Here is a 15,844-nt window from a genome sequence, read left to right as displayed (position 1 = left end):
AAAGATCAACTACAGATTACACTTAATAGATCGGAAAGGTCACGGCTATTATTGGAGGTTTATGTAATGTCGCCTCACTGTTAAAAGTTTATTGCTTCTTTAGGAAAGCGTCGATTTTATACAAGGAGACACTGCACAAATCTTGGGAGAAGGGAGTATATAGGTAAATGCTGGGTATCTCGGGAACATACCCAGTGCATCATTGGCCCAAAGAGTAACTAATATTTAAAGGAGAAGTCTGGTGAAAATTTTTATTAAAGTATTGTATTGCCCCCAAAAGTTATACAAATTACCAATATACCCTTATTACAGGAAATGCACATAAAGTGCTTTTTTCCCCTGCACTTACTACTGCATCAAGGATTCACTTCTTGGATAAAATGGTGATGTCACGACCCGACTCCCATAGCTGTGCGGGCTGTGGCTGCTGGAGTGGATGATGGCAGAGGGATGCTTTGTGTCCCTCCAGTGCCCTGTGTCCCTCAGTGTCCCCCTGCCATCATCCTCTTCAGCAGCCACAGCCCGCACAGCTCTGGGAGTCGGGTTGTGACAGAACTATTTTGTCCAGGAAGTGAAGCCCTGATGCAGTAGTAAGTTCAGGTAAAAAAGCACTTTATGTGCATTTCCCGTAATAGGTATATATTAGTGATTTGTATTACTTTTGGGGGGTAATACAACACCTTAATAAAAAATTTTGACGGACTTCTCCTTTAACCCTTCTTTTGGAAACTCACCCAACCCCCAGTACTGTATAACCGGAGGATAGCCAAACACAAGTTAGCTGGTAGCCAAATACTTGTTCAAATAAACAGCTATAACTACCAGCACCACAATAAATCTAGCCAATCATGTACATTTCTCTAAGGATGAAGAGGTAATGGCTAGAGATGAGCCTTGCAGACTCAGGGATCAGTACTACTGATCTAAGTGAAGTGGTGTCTCCTAAGGCCATAAATGTCCAGAGTATATAGCATGATGAATGGGGTGCTCACTTTTTGGATACAGTAGGTGATAGAAAAAAAAATGTGATCTCAAAACATGTCTGAAATAAAAGCATTATTTTAAGAGACTAACTGTGCCAAACTTCTATAGACAGCAGTCATTTTTTGATCAGGAAATTGCCTTCCCCAATGGTACGTGCTCTTAAGAGATAAGCCATTACTAGAGATTAACGCAAATAGAGCATGCCTGAGTTCGATAATTCAGCTTTTTAATACTGGTCGCTACCAGAACCTTAAATATGCAAAACAAGAGTCCATGGAGCCTCGATTGCCAGTCTCAAAACACGGGAATAGCCAGATATCACTAGCCTGTTGCCACAAGGTGCCTCCATGATGGGGAGAGCACCACACCACCCTGATAGGTAGCCCCTTAAGTCCCACTCGGTTGAGAGTATTAGAACCTTAATAGGGAAACAACAGGAGCCGGTCGGACGGCCTCCCGAAGATTACATCCTTGTCAGAAGACGGGGGTCGACAAGGATCAGGTATGTATAATGCACTACACTTCCGGGTCCACGGGCGGGGGTCGGGGAACACGGGGAAGGGGGCCATTCACATACATAATATATTGTATAACTTTGTAATGTGTGTTATTTTGTGAATAATTTCTTAGCGCCGCACTACCCCTTTAATGCCATCTCGAAACAGGCTGCCCTCTACCGTTAGAGAAACATAGCTATTTCTTTCAAATTGACCAGATATGCATTACTAAACTAGCGCCTGTCTAAGCGTGGCATATTTATTTGAGAAGCAAGTCTCATATAAAAAGTTAGAGATTTCTGCTCTGCAGAAAAAAAAAAACAGACAAAAAAACTATAAAATAAAGAAAAAAAATACTAAAATAAAGTTTTCAAGGCACAGTAAACCATAAAGTTTTCGAGGCACCATAAATGCGTAAATGACATGCTTGTCCTCTAAGTACAGTGTTCACCACATCCCGACAGCCAGGTGCTAAATACTAAATGAATGCACAACTAGAAAACACAATTCCCTGCATGGACAACATTTGAGTGAACTCTGCACCAAGAACATCTACTGGAGGAGAAGAAATAGAAAAAATATATATATATATATTTACGCTTGTCTAATAGCCCACATTTCGGCTTCTGTCAAATAAAATATGGATTTTGTCTTTCAGTGATAGGTAACGGAGGGCAGAGGGCAGGAAGACTGTGAGCCCTGCAGAGATGTTTCCACAGTTTTCTCTTCATGATTTGCAAATTACTTATTCAGAAAATTCTTGTATTTCAGAATAGTTCACAGTGTTGAGGAATGTAATCCTACAATATCACTTATTATTATGTGTATGCATGGTACGTGTACTCTCAAATATCGCCAGGCAACATGGGGCTTGTACAAAGTCTGTATATGGCCTATTTCCTAATTCAGTTTACAGGGAACCAATAAACCCAATTGGGCTGATTTGGTTCCTTTGAGCACTGTCTAAAGCCCCTGTGCAGCTTGTGGCACGTACCGTCCGCGGCTGCAGCAGCTGCTTCATACCGGTGAAAATTAAGTTTAATCCCCCGGAGAGGCGCGGCAGGTAGTCATCTGGGTGGCTCCCAGTCTGTGTCTAGTCACCGCTCTCTGCTGTCAGTGCACTCAGCGGGGATGATTGACAGGAAGAGGTGTCAGTAACGGGCCTCTCTGCCTGTCACTTACTCCCGCCTCTCCCTGCCGCACGCCGGGTTATAAAACTTAATTTTCTCCAGTATAAAGCAGCTGCTACAGACGCGGACGGTACGTGCCGCAAGTAGGATTGATCGAAAGTGGAAAAACCTAGGTTCGATCCAACTCAAACCTAGCCGGAACTTCCGCATTTGATTCCTGATGCCTTCCCGGTCCGTGCAGAAGGAGACATCTTGGGGACCGCCTGGAATTCCGGGATTCAGCATTAAAGTGTCCATATTAGAACATAGTCAGAAGTCATAGTGAAAAATCATTTTGACACAAGAGTGACACTTGACTCTGAGTATTGACAACTGACTTCTGATAACTGACTTCTAACTACTGACTTCTGACTTTCTCCACATTTCCCAAACATGAACTTGTGCCTCTTCAGGTCCCTGCATTTAGGAGGCACCCACATATGCAGTGCAGCCCCCTGACCCTATTACACAAAGTGATAATTGGCTGAATCAGCCCCATTCGGATGATTATCGCTCCGTGTAATAGAGAGAAGAATTAGCCAATGAAATGACTATCGGCTGATCATTTCTTTAGTCCCTGACCTAAAATGATCGGATATGCAATAGCGATGCGCGGCTGGTGGTTGACGATTCAACAAACAGTTTACATTACCTGTCCATGTTCCTGGTGTCCTCCTGCGTTCTGCTTCTTCCCTGTTCCGTGCAGCTTCAGAGCGTTCTGTCCCGGCCAGTGATTGGCTGAGTGGCTGATCTGAAGCTGCATTGCATGTGACTGGGGAGGAAGCAGAGCGCAGGTGGAGACCGGGAATGGGAAGAGGTAATGTAAACTGTTTTGGCAAATGCTGCACGGACATTGCTGACAATGTCTGTGCAGCCCTTGCTTAATGATTATCCGGCCGTCTAATAGGCCCAATAAACGAGCACTAATCTAGTAGATTGGCGCTTGTTTACAGTATTGATCGGGCCGCCATCGGCTTGTGTAATAGGACCCAAACCTTCTTGGGCTGATGTTGCTAATGCAAAAGCCTGACTGTTAACCTTCCTAGGGGGATCAGTAACATGCAGAATAAACTCATCTATATCTCTCCAATCAGATGATTTTAGGGGGAATTCTTGGTTATGCTGGTCCCCACTTGTTTCGTCCATCTGGCAACCAATTTTTCTAAGGTCCTATTACTTTAAAGGGGTTGTCCGGCGATAAAAAATTATTCACAGAATAACACACATTACAAAGTTATACAACTTTGTAATGTATGTTATGTCTGTGAATGGCCCCCTTCCCCGTGTTTCCCCCCACCCACGCTAGACCCGGAAGTGTGGTGCATTATACTCACCGCATATCGTGTCGTCCACGGTCTCCGATCGTCAGCAGTGACGTCTTCTTCGGGAGGCCGGCGGATCTTCCCGAGTGCCGGCAACCCTCTGCAGCGTCATCAGCCGCTCAGCCGCGATTGGCTGAGCACAGTTATGCTCAGCCAATCGCGGCTGAGCGGCTGATGACGCGGCCACGTCATCAGCTGCTCAGCCGCGATTGGCTGAGCACAGTTATGCTCAGCCAATCGCGGCTGAGCTTCGGATGACGCTGCAGAGGGCGGCCGGCACTCGGGAAGATCCGCTGGCCTCCCGAAGAAGACGTCACTGCTGAGGATCGGAGACCGTGGTCGGCACGCGACAGGTAATGTATAGCGCACCACACTTCCGGGTACACGGGTGGGGGTGGTGGGACACGGGGAAGGGGGCCATTCACAGACATAACATACATTACAAAGTTGTATAACTTTGTAATGTGTGTTATTCTGTGAATAATTTTTTATCGCCGGACAACCCCTTTAAGATAGAACTTGTAGATGTCGGTAGAGCTAATGTATCACTTGTTTGACAAGTTTTTTAAAATGTTCACTACTATTGCAAACCAAGTTGAAAATATTTCAGTAGGCGTCGAACAGATTTAAAGGTTTCTTTCTGCATTTCATCATATTTGCAAAGACAAACTACATAGGAACAAAGGTCTGAGCAAACTGCAAATGATTTTGGAACATTCGCAAAGGAAACCTCAGCATTTATCCTCGGTTTAAGATGACCGTGTGAACATTTGGTATCATCGCCATTGATTTAGACTAGAAATCTGGTCATCGGTTTCTTGCAGCTGAGAACAAAGACCTCACTGCTTACCCATTGATATGGTCCACACAGCGGCGATCTTCATCATAGCTTTAGTGCGGGAATTGAAGCGGCTGTGCTCTATGGGGTTACGTATTGCTACATACCGATCGAGGGAGATTGCACACAGATGCATAATAGATGCAGTAGAAAAAAACACATCCAAGGAGATCCATACAGGACACAGCTTCTGCGGCAGAGGCCAGACATAATCTGCAGGAAGACATCAAATTGCAAAATCAAAGACAACTCAAAATTGATCATTATTACTATGATCTCACCTAACAGATTTTCACACTTTAAGTATATACTGTATAAAAACTTCTTAAATACATTCCAATAATTTGCATATCTTTTTTGCCCCCCTTTATGGAGTGGGCAGGTTGTTGCAATTGTGAAGGTTGCAAAGATTATTTTTTTGCACAGAGAACCAATTGTAAAATTTTTCAAATTTCAAACATTCCTAATGGGAAAAGGATTACTTATTTATTTATTATTGAATTTGACTTTATTTTTCGTCTTCTGAAGGAACCTGAAGCAGCAATTTTTTGTTTCCAATGCCTTGGAATACTCAGTTTTTATTAAATCCTTGTAGCTCAGTGTTATATGACATCCAGTCGGTTACTGCTGGGATTATATGAAAGGAGACAAACATCCTCGACTCGAGTAACGAACCCCATTGGAATCAATGGGAGACTCAAGCATTTTACCAGGTGCCTGATTAATATAGGGACTTTTAACTCCGGCTGAACGATTGTTCAGAGTTAAAGCGACTCTGTACCCACAATCTGCCCCCCCCCCCCCCAAAACCGCTTGTACCTTCGGATAGCTGCTTTTAATCCAAAATCTGTCCTGGGGTCCGTTCGGCAGATGATGCCTTTTTTGTCCTAAAAAGCAACTTTGAAACTTGCAGCCCTGTGTCAAATTGGCGTGGCCTAGAGTGTCTATGCCCTTGGCTTGCAACGCCTCTCCATCCCTCCTCCCCGCCCTTTTCACTATAAGGAATGCCCCAGGCAGGATTTTTCCTATTCATCACCTGTGTGAACACTGCACATGTTGGATCGTTAAGGCACCTGTGTTCGCTCCTCTCTTATTATGATCCCCAGAGCTGTTAGGAATATTTAAGTGTTTGAGTGCCACCAATTTGTATGACTGAGAAAAAATGTTGTATAATGTCCATGTCGCTGCAGTGAGAAGTGTTCAGCATGCAGCTCTTTTTTTTCTGCTGCTTAATGCTCCCTATATTGAATTTCTTTGACAGCTCTAGTATCCAATCGGGAGGCCAATAAAGCTGACAATCATAGCTGAAAGTTTGGGCTCTGAAGGTGGCTCTGTGGGGCTCTTAGCAGTTGAAGAGTTTCAAAAACATTAAAGCGGGATGCAATTCTGCTTAGGATGGAAGAAAAACTATACTCACCTCCCTTAATCCCCTGCTATTACCATTACCGCTCTGATGCCGCTGGTCTGAATTGTCAGCAACTTCTTGTGTCGATCTTGACATAAGAATATGACCATTTGGCCAGTGTCAGACTGGGGTATCTGGGGCCCACCAGAGGAAATGATCCTTGGGGCCCACCAATGAAGTACCAGTGAGAAGAGACATGTCAGTCAGTGTTAGTGCAGGTTCTAAAGCTGGGGGCCCACCGGAGGATTCTCCGGGCCTCTGGTGGGCCAGTCCGGCACTGCATTTGGCCAATTATTGGCTTAAGAGGTGTTCTGCTTTGGCCAACGAATAACTGAGCAGACACTTCCCTGTGCTGACAACAACACAAGGAAGCCCTGATAGGGACAATCAGAAAGGCAACGACAGGGGATCAGGATATTTGAGTATTTTTTAGTATAGTCGTTTTTTTTTTCTTTATTTATATCCCAATCTGTTTACTAGTTTTATCCATTTCTACATTTGGTCCCTCTGTCTCTGCATATTCATGGATCTCCAAAAAATTAGTTATAAACAATATAAAAATAAAGTAAAATCAAAGCAGCAGTTCCAGTGTCAGCGTGCCAGTTTTTTTTTTTATTTTTAATTTTTTTAGATTAACCAGGAATTTATGAAAATGTATGCGAAAAATGGAACGTATAATTAATGAAAAAGCTCCAGTTTAGCATTACTGTCTCATAAAATGGAGATTAAAAGATTTTAAAATTGGAGAACACAATTTAATCAGTAAATCCCCCTTTTTTGAGGCTGGGCCAGTGACATACTGTAATGCCATACTGGCCTCCTGAGTGCTGTAGAGGTTAACTTTCGAAGTACATTTTTAATAACAGGGAGCTTCTAGGCCGTTTGTCGATATAATAAGCCAAATTCAAAATCCTTTAGTTCCGATTAAAATTCTAGAGAGGTCAGTTGTGCCAAGTCAGACATTTCGATGCACTTTAAATGAAGGGTAAATGAATGAGAATGCATAATTATATTTACTTTCAATTGTAATAAAAGATTAATTGGTCAGATGTTAAAGGCAATGGAGTATCCATTAAAATTTGGACTGTCTTATGTATTAAATTTACAGCTCAATAAATATACAAAAGTATGATGAATTCAGTTAAAGCGGTATTCACAATGTATCTAACAAGGTATCTAACAATGTTATATTCTATATATTCTACAAATTGATTAACACCACAATCAAGAAACAATTCATCTTCATTACACAAATGTAATAAAATTATTTATATAAAATCACATACATCACTGGTTACTATACAGACAAAGAAACAACAACCAGGGGATTACACAGGGTACTAATAAAAAAGCCAGGCCACTATAGTTACACACCAGTACGCGGTGTGATAACATAGAAAAGTATTAGCTTACATAGTACTCTGGCTCCATCTGCTGGCTATACACAATAATGCATATAGAGTAATTAAAGTGTTTTGTGCATTTCTGTGACTACCTATAGCCTTTACGCCAACATCACAGAAAGGAGAAAAAAGCAAAAGAAGGGCTAAAAAAGCCAGGAAAAAGCCTAAAAAGTAAAGAGTGACTAGATTTTTTTTTTTTTTGCAAACAGGAAATAATTAAGGAAAACACATTATCACTTACTTCACCAGTATCCCTGGGACCACCCAACACGTGTTTCACATTTCTGAGCTTTGTCAGGAGCTGATGTTACACATCAATCACATGCCAAGTTCCTGTATTACACACCTGTACAAAATGGACGCCAGCACATGTCAAACCTCTCCTGTCAGCTCCTGGTCTACCTGTCAGAGACATCCTGTCCCGTCCTTCTTCCCAGCAGCACCTGCACTACACCAGAGACTGCCCGGACTCCAGGAAAATGGTGCCCATACATACATTAGAGTCCTATATATATATAACGCCGTCCATGCTAGCCATATGGTCACAAGTCATGCAGTATCTAAAATCCTGAAAGATGGCTGCCGTTCCAGTCATGTGATGCTGCACATGATACTAGTCATGTGCTGCTGTATATGATACTAACCTCCAGACTCCACAAAATGGCCACCATTGTTATGCCTAATGGGCTACAAAAAAAGGCCCCCCATTATCTCAAGCACATAATTCAACAGACTATTGTTATCTTCTTCCCACAGCATAGGGTATAACTAGCTTATTGTGGGTGCGCTTATTACTAATCACAATTTAAGGTAAAAAAAAAAAAAAAAAAAAAAAAAAAAAAAGATTAATGGTGCGTTCACACCTACAGGATCTGCAGCTGATTTTTTGCAGCAGATTTCATTTATATAACTGAACACAGCATCAAATCTGCTGCAGATCTGCTGCAGATCCTGTAGGTGTGAAAACACCCTAAAGCTTATTCAATGAAAATTGTTCCACCGTGAGTCTATACAGAGGGTATCCAAGGCCTGCTACAGTAATGTTCCCAGGCACCCCTAAAGGGTGGTGAACCCACAAATTGAGTTTATTACATTGTTGAAGATCCCGTAGTGCTGACCCAAAAGCTCAAAGTATAGCATCCTTACATTTTAGCGCTCACTATTTGCTGTATTATACATCTTACTTCCAGTCCTAGTATTTGGAATCATAAGCAGAATTCAGTAACACTAAAAAATTGGTACCTTAATATGATAGAAAATCTGTATGACCAGGGGTAGGTCTTTGCTGCTTTTTAGTAAAATGGTAGTTCTAGTAAAGTCCAGTACCTGTCACGAATTGAGCCGCGTGCCGGCTCCCGGCTCTGCCGAGGTGCACGGCTCAGCTGTGAGGGATGCTGACGGCGTCCCTCACAACAGGCAGGGCCGGTTGCTAGGGGCACGCCAACAGCGTTTCCAGGTCTGGCACGGTGCCCGGAGGTGCCAACGGCATCCTTAGCGATCAGCAGGGCTGGTTGCTGGGGGCGTGCCGACGGTGTCCCTAGAAGCCAGCCTGCTGTAGTGTATTATGTGATTATGGCCACGGCTGGGGCTTCACCACCCCCAGCCGATTGGCATCAGCTGATGTGTTGTGGGGCTCTGTGACTGACAACTGACCTGGCCAGTTAGCTGTCAGCACTTAGCCCCCTGTTAATAGAAATCCCAGCCCCTGGTCTCATTCCAGTGCCTGTGATAGCGCCTTGTGCCTTGATCTGGCGTTCCCGACTGTTTGTTGTTGCTATACTGACCTTTTGGATTACGTACCTGACCTTGCTTTCTGGATTCTGATTTTGTACCTTCGCTGCCCGGACTTTGATTCCTGACCATCCCTTATTGTGTTTGTTTGTCTTGTTTTGTGTTGCACTTATTTTAGTGTAAGGTTTGTCGACCAGTTGTCCGCAGTAAATCTTAGTACTGTTTGTGGCAATTAGGTAGGGACAAGCTGGGGCGGGTGCCAGTCTAGGGCTGCACTTGTCCACGTGTCTTCCAGTACCCTACCTGACGGTACCATTATCTAACCACCCAGAAAAGTGATGGTACATTTAGAGTAACCTGGACCCTTCTCTGAAGGGGCTTCATCTATGGTGCACTCTGTAGGGGCTTCATCTAGCATTGGCTCTTATTTGGACAACCTCTCAACGATGTGTCGAGTGGTGTTTCGAAAAAATGGACATCTTTTTGAAAAAAAAGTTAAAAATTTAAAATTTTTTACTAGTTTCTTCGTTAAAGCGTAACAGCCATTTGACCTTCAACTCCAATCTGATAGAATTACTACCATTCCTTCTTAAAATATGCTATCTCCTTTGGTGTGGATACTGACATTGATCGCGTTTCAAACAATGACATTTTGTCTTCTATTTAGGAAGTGTTTCGGAAAATTTCCTGACCGTGATCAATATATCTTTAACTCCCAACCTTACTTCAATTACGAGATTGATTCTCGTATTTTTTTGGTACATCCTAATGAAATTAAAGAATAAAGTCCTTGACAGAATATATAAGCTTTGTTTGTGAAAAATGAAGAAGTCAAAAAGATCGGTGAATAAATAGCGTACACCATCAATTCTTCTCTAATATCATGTAAAAAAAATTGTCTCTGCAGCCAAGGAGTTTATTTCTTACCTGTAAGAGTTACTTGGAATAGTTGACATATTGTAGAAGATTGCATGGAAAATGTGATATTTTACATGAATCTGCCCTGTGGTGGCCTCTAGTCTACGCCAAAAATTCATAAGGTCAGTAAACTCAAGTCTTTGGTTTATTCACTCGTTAAATAAATGTTGTTTCTTTGTGTATGTCGGACATTTCGAGCTTTTCAATCAGCGAGGAGCCATGCACAAGACACTCTCTTCTATCAATATGAGATTTGTCAGGCTCTTTTCTTCTTTCCTTTCTATGCTTCCCAGCTACAAAATTACCTATTCTGTAGTCAAGTCACTCGCCATGAACAATATATTTATTTTTCTTTTATACACTGGACAAAATTAGGTTTGTCTCAGAGTGCCATTTATATTTCCGCCTTGCTTGACATTGAAGGTTCTGGATAGTTTATCTAAAGGGTAATTCAAAATTGACTCCATTTTTCTTTCTTTTTTTTTTTTACCAGTTAAGAATCGGGGCATTTTTGGGATTTAAAAAAGATCATTTTAAGGCTATGTTTCCACACAGTATTTTGGTCAGTATTTTGCAACCAAAACAAGGAGTGGATTGAAAACACAGAAAGGCTATGTTCTCACACTGTTAAAATTTAGTGGATGGCCGCCATTTAATGGCAAATAGAGATGAGTGAACCTCGAGCATACTTGAGTGCATCCGAACCCGAATGTTCGGTATTTGATTAGCGGTGGCTGCTGAACTTGGATAAAGCCCTAAGGCTATGTGGAAATCATGGATATAGTCATTGGCTGTATCCATGTTTTCCAGACAACCTTAGCGCTTTATCCAAGTTCAGCAGCCCCAGCTAATCAAATACTGATTGCTCAGGTTCGGATGGACTCGAACCTGAACCCGGTTCTCTCATCTCTAATGGCAAAATAATAATGACAAAATAATGTCCGTTGTTTGCCGTTAAATGGCGGCCATCCACTCATTTTCAATAGTGTGTGGACATTTCAGTGTTTTCAATCCACTCCTGGTTTTGGTTGCAAAATACTGAGCAAAAATACTGTGTGTGAACATAGGCTAAAAAACCCATAATATTGTTATTTTATTTTTAGCCTTTGGAGCCCTGATTCCAAAGCTTTTTTTTATTTTGTTACCAAGCCCTCCACCATTGCTCTTGATACCCCAATATGTCAAAATTTCACCCCATTTTTTTTTGGCATAAACTAAGCTAATAGGTGATATAAAGGTAGCTGGTGCAGCAATGTATCAAACACCATCACTGTGATAATTATTTTACATTCTTTGTTTAAGCTAAGATTACTCTGTCTAAGTATTAGGCAGTTTTAGTAAATCTGCCCAAATGTGTAATATATAATAAGAAAATTGTAAAAGTGTAAAATGTAAAAAAAAAAAAAAGTTGTGCGGTGCTCACTCCACAACCGCCTCTTCCCCTCTCAGGAGGTATGATTTGAAGAGGGAAGCATGCCTACTGAGATGGGGAGAAGGTGGCTGTATATCCTGATGTTGTATTGACACTGGGCAGATATTGGACATCGCCTGCAGGTTTCACTCGCAAGCAATGATCGAGATGTAGACCCGCCACTTATTGTCTCAGAAAGGTATACTTCTGTGGAAAGAGAGAAGGTGAGTGCCGAGGAGCAGAAGCCATCAGCCAAATTCTACTCCCCAAACACTGACCTGTGAGCCTTGCGTGCTGCCATTGCTGTTTATAATCACTAGTACAATAACTGGACTAGGCACTCTGCACCCAACCCAATGATTGTATGAAGTGGCTGATATATTCTAGAAGAATTTAAAATCTAATTGGAATAAATCTACACAAAACTTATTTTGAAAGATTTGCTCATCTCTAGCCTCAATTTGCTATCAGTTTTAACTTATATTGGCCATCCTCCACATCTTGAAGAAAGAAGACTTCACCATCAGCACAAATGGGTATTCTTTACTGTAAGAGCAGTGAGACCATGGAACAATGGGCTTTGGAACTCTCTGCCACATGATGCTGTCATGGCTAATTTGTCAAATAAGTTAATGGGAGGTCTGGATGCTTTTCTGAAAAATATAATATTACATGTTATGGGTTCTGGCTTTCACATGATAGCACGTTTATCCAGGGATTTATTGTGATTGCCATATTGGAGTCGGGAAGGAATTTTTCACCATGTGATAAGGTAATTGGCATCTGCCTCATGAGGGTTTTTATCTTCTTCTGGATCAACACAGTAGGGTTATAGGTTAAATGGGTTGACCAGCGAAAATTGTTTTCTTTCAAATCAACTGGTTTCAGAAAGTTATACAGATTTGTAATTTATTTCTATTTTAAAATCTCACTTCTTAGCATACTAATTAGCTTCTGTATGCCCTGCAGGAAATGTTTTTCTCCTCTCTGCTGCCACCTCTGTCCCATACAGGAACTATCCAGATCAGTAGCAAATCCTCATAGAAAACCTCTCCTGCTCTGGACAGTTCCTGTCTCGGCCATAGATGTCAGCAAAGAGCACTGTGTCAGACTGGAAAAAAAAACAACAACATTTCCTGCAGGACATACAACAGCTGATAAGTATGGGAAAACTTAAGATTTTTAAATAAAAGTGAATTACAAATATATATAACTAGTTAAGTTGAAAAAAAAAAAAAGATTTTTGCTGAAGTACCCCTTTAATTTTATGGACTATTGTTTTTTTTTTACAACCTTAATAACTATTTAACTATTAACAATAGAACAAAAAAAATTCTGTTACCCAAGCAACCACTATATGCAATATATAGAATATCTTTTATTTTTCAATAAATCTCAATATAAAATATCTCAACCTCATCACCTACGTTATTCATTACTTCAGTATAATCCATTGACTCCCAGTGGTTTCAGTAATTTCCCCATAGAATATTCCATTTGTAAAGGCAAAGGCGAGATAAGCTAATCTGAGCGGGAACACATGCTGGTTAGACAGCGTTAGTACTATACTACTATACTATAGTTATTTATGTTTGGTTCCATGTGAATAACTATACAGAATAGTGCGATGTAATCTATGTAACAGCAATGACAGACTAAGCAGAAACAGCCGTATCATAGTATTCAGCTATTGTTACAGAACCTTTACAAACAGCAATGTGTGCTAGAAAGTCGGCTGTAAAGAACGAGTCTTTCCCGATTTTTGATGAAGTTCCTGCTGATGTATCTAATGAACCACCTCCCGCTGCCGCCGAGCTCTGCCGTCTCCAGTATTTTACAGCAAATAGTGCAATTACATTGCTTTATCAACTCAACACAGAGAATTACTGAGGAAACATAGCATAGATTTACCACAAGCAGGAAGATTGTTTCCTGTAACTATTAATGAAAAAGCTAAGGAAGACTTTGTTTTCACGCCATGGTTTTGGTGTATTTCTGCTGTATGAGTTGAGTATGCAGGGGCGGTCTTGGCATTTCTGGGGCCCCAAGCGAAGGTATGTTTGCCCCCCCCCCTCGACACGCGTTCCAAAACAATAGACCGCTGTGTGGTGCCCTCAGTAGTATATACCCCTTGTGCGCTACCGCCAGTAATATATACTCCTTGTGTGCTGCCCCCAATAGTATATACCCCTTGTGTCCTGCCCCCAGAAGTATATACCCCTTGTTTGCTTCCCCCAGTAGTAAATAGACCCCTGTGTGTTCCCCCAGTTATATATAGCCCCCGTGTGCTCCCCCAGAAGTATATAGACCTCCTGTGTGCTGCCCCAGTTGTATATAGACCCCCTGTGTGCTGCCCCCAGTTGTATATACCCCCTGTGTGCTCCCCCACTAGTATATAGGCCCCCTGTGTGCTCCCTCAGGGGTATTTAGCCCCCCTGTGTGCTCCCCCACTTGGATATAGACCTCCTGTATGCTCCTCCACTTGGATATAGACCGCTAGACCGACCCCCACTAGTATATAAACCCCCTGTGTGGTTCCCCCAGTGGTATATAGACCCCCTGTGTGCCCCACCAGTATTATATAGACTCCTTGTGTGCTGCCCCAGTAGTATACAGACCCCTGTGTGCTCTTCCAGTTATATATAGACCACCTGTGTGCCTCACAAGTAGTATATAGACCCCCTGTATGTTCCCCCAGTAGTAAATAGACCCCCTGTGTGCTCCCCCAGTAGTATATAGCCCCCCTGTGTGCTCCCTCAGTAGTATATAGCCCCCCTGTGTGCTCCCCCACTTGGATATAGACCTCCTGTGTGCTCTCCAAGTTGTATATAGACCTCATTCTGCTGCCCCAAGTAGTATATAGACCCCCTGTGTGCTGCCCCCAGTAGTATATAGACCCCTCTGTGAAGCCCCAGTAGTCTATAACCCCCCTGTGTGTTCCCCATGTTATATAGCCCCCCTGTGTGCTCCCCCATTTATATAGACCCCCCTGTGTGCTCCCCCCATTTATATAGACCCCCGATGTGCACTCCCCCTGTTAAACAGACCCCTATGTGCTCCCCCTCCCATATAGTATATAACACCATAAAACAAACACTTATACTCACCTGGGTCCGGGCGTCTCCTCTTCTCTTCACTCTTGTGGCCGCAGGAAGGGTTTTCCCTACGATCACAAGAGGCCACACTCCCCTTGTCCTGGCGCCGATGCTCCAGTGATGTCACTGCAGCACCGACACCACAAGGACAAAGCTGCCACTTGTGACCGCAGGGAAAACCCTTCCTGCGGTCACAAGAGTGACTGACAGGAAGAGAGCTAATGTCTCCCGCCCTGTCAGTGCTGCTGCATGTAACTATGAGCGCTCATTACGAGTGCTCATAGTTACAGCAGCGGCCCTGTCCAGCGGTCTTGAGCACAAGAGCTCAACATCCCCCGGATGTTGGGGGCCCCTCGCTTGGGGTGCTTGGTGCCAAACACCGCCACTGTGAGTATGTATATGGGAAGAGAAAATCCAAGGTGATATCTATCTATCTATCTATCTATTATCTATCTATCTATCTATCTATCTATCTATCCATCCATCCATTATCTATCTATCTATCTATCTCCTATCTATCTATCTATCTCCTATCTATCTATCTATCTATCTCCTATCTATCTATCTATCTATCTATCTATCTCCTATCTATCTATCTATCTTCTATCTATCTATCTATCTATCTATTATCTATGATCTATCTATCTATCTATCTATCTATCTATCTATCTCTCTCCTATCTATCTCCTATCTATCTATCTATCTCCTATCTATCTATCTCCTATCTATCTATCTATCTATCTCCTATCTATCTATCTCCTATCTATCTATCTCTCTCCTATCTATCTATCTCCTATCTATCTATCTCTCTCCTATCTATCTATCTATCTATCTATCTATCTATCTATCTATCTATGGAAAAGGACTTGGGAACTTTAGTGGACAGTAAACCAGCTGCTACCAAAGCAGATAAGGTCATAGGGAGCATCAAAAGAGACATTGATGTTCATGATATAAACATAGTTCCAGGGTTGGCTCCAGGTTTTTGCGGGCCCTCGGGCAACAGAGCCTCAGCGGGCCCCTCATCCATCTACTATGCACCCATCATCCACACACTATGCACAATCACTT

General features: G+C 42.4%; 1 protein-coding gene across 2 annotated transcripts in view; it reads right to left on the bottom strand.

Annotated features, from left to right (window-relative positions):
• LOC138765645 (5-hydroxytryptamine receptor 2A-like) overlaps positions 1-15,844 on the bottom strand; it is a 396,926-nt gene that overhangs the window by 11,340 nt on the left and 369,742 nt on the right. For both annotated transcript variants that reach the window (XM_069942603.1, XM_069942604.1), the window contains exon 5: positions 4,823-5,023. In XM_069942603.1, the coding sequence (XP_069798704.1) occupies positions 4,823-5,023 (201 nt within the window). The remainder of the gene's footprint in view (positions 1-4,822; positions 5,024-15,844) is intronic.

Source organism: Dendropsophus ebraccatus, chromosome 10, assembly GCF_027789765.1.
Source record: "Dendropsophus ebraccatus isolate aDenEbr1 chromosome 10, aDenEbr1.pat, whole genome shotgun sequence".
Lineage (NCBI taxonomy): Eukaryota > Metazoa > Chordata > Amphibia > Anura > Hylidae > Dendropsophus > Dendropsophus ebraccatus.
This window is presented reverse-complemented; position numbering and strand designations above follow the sequence as displayed.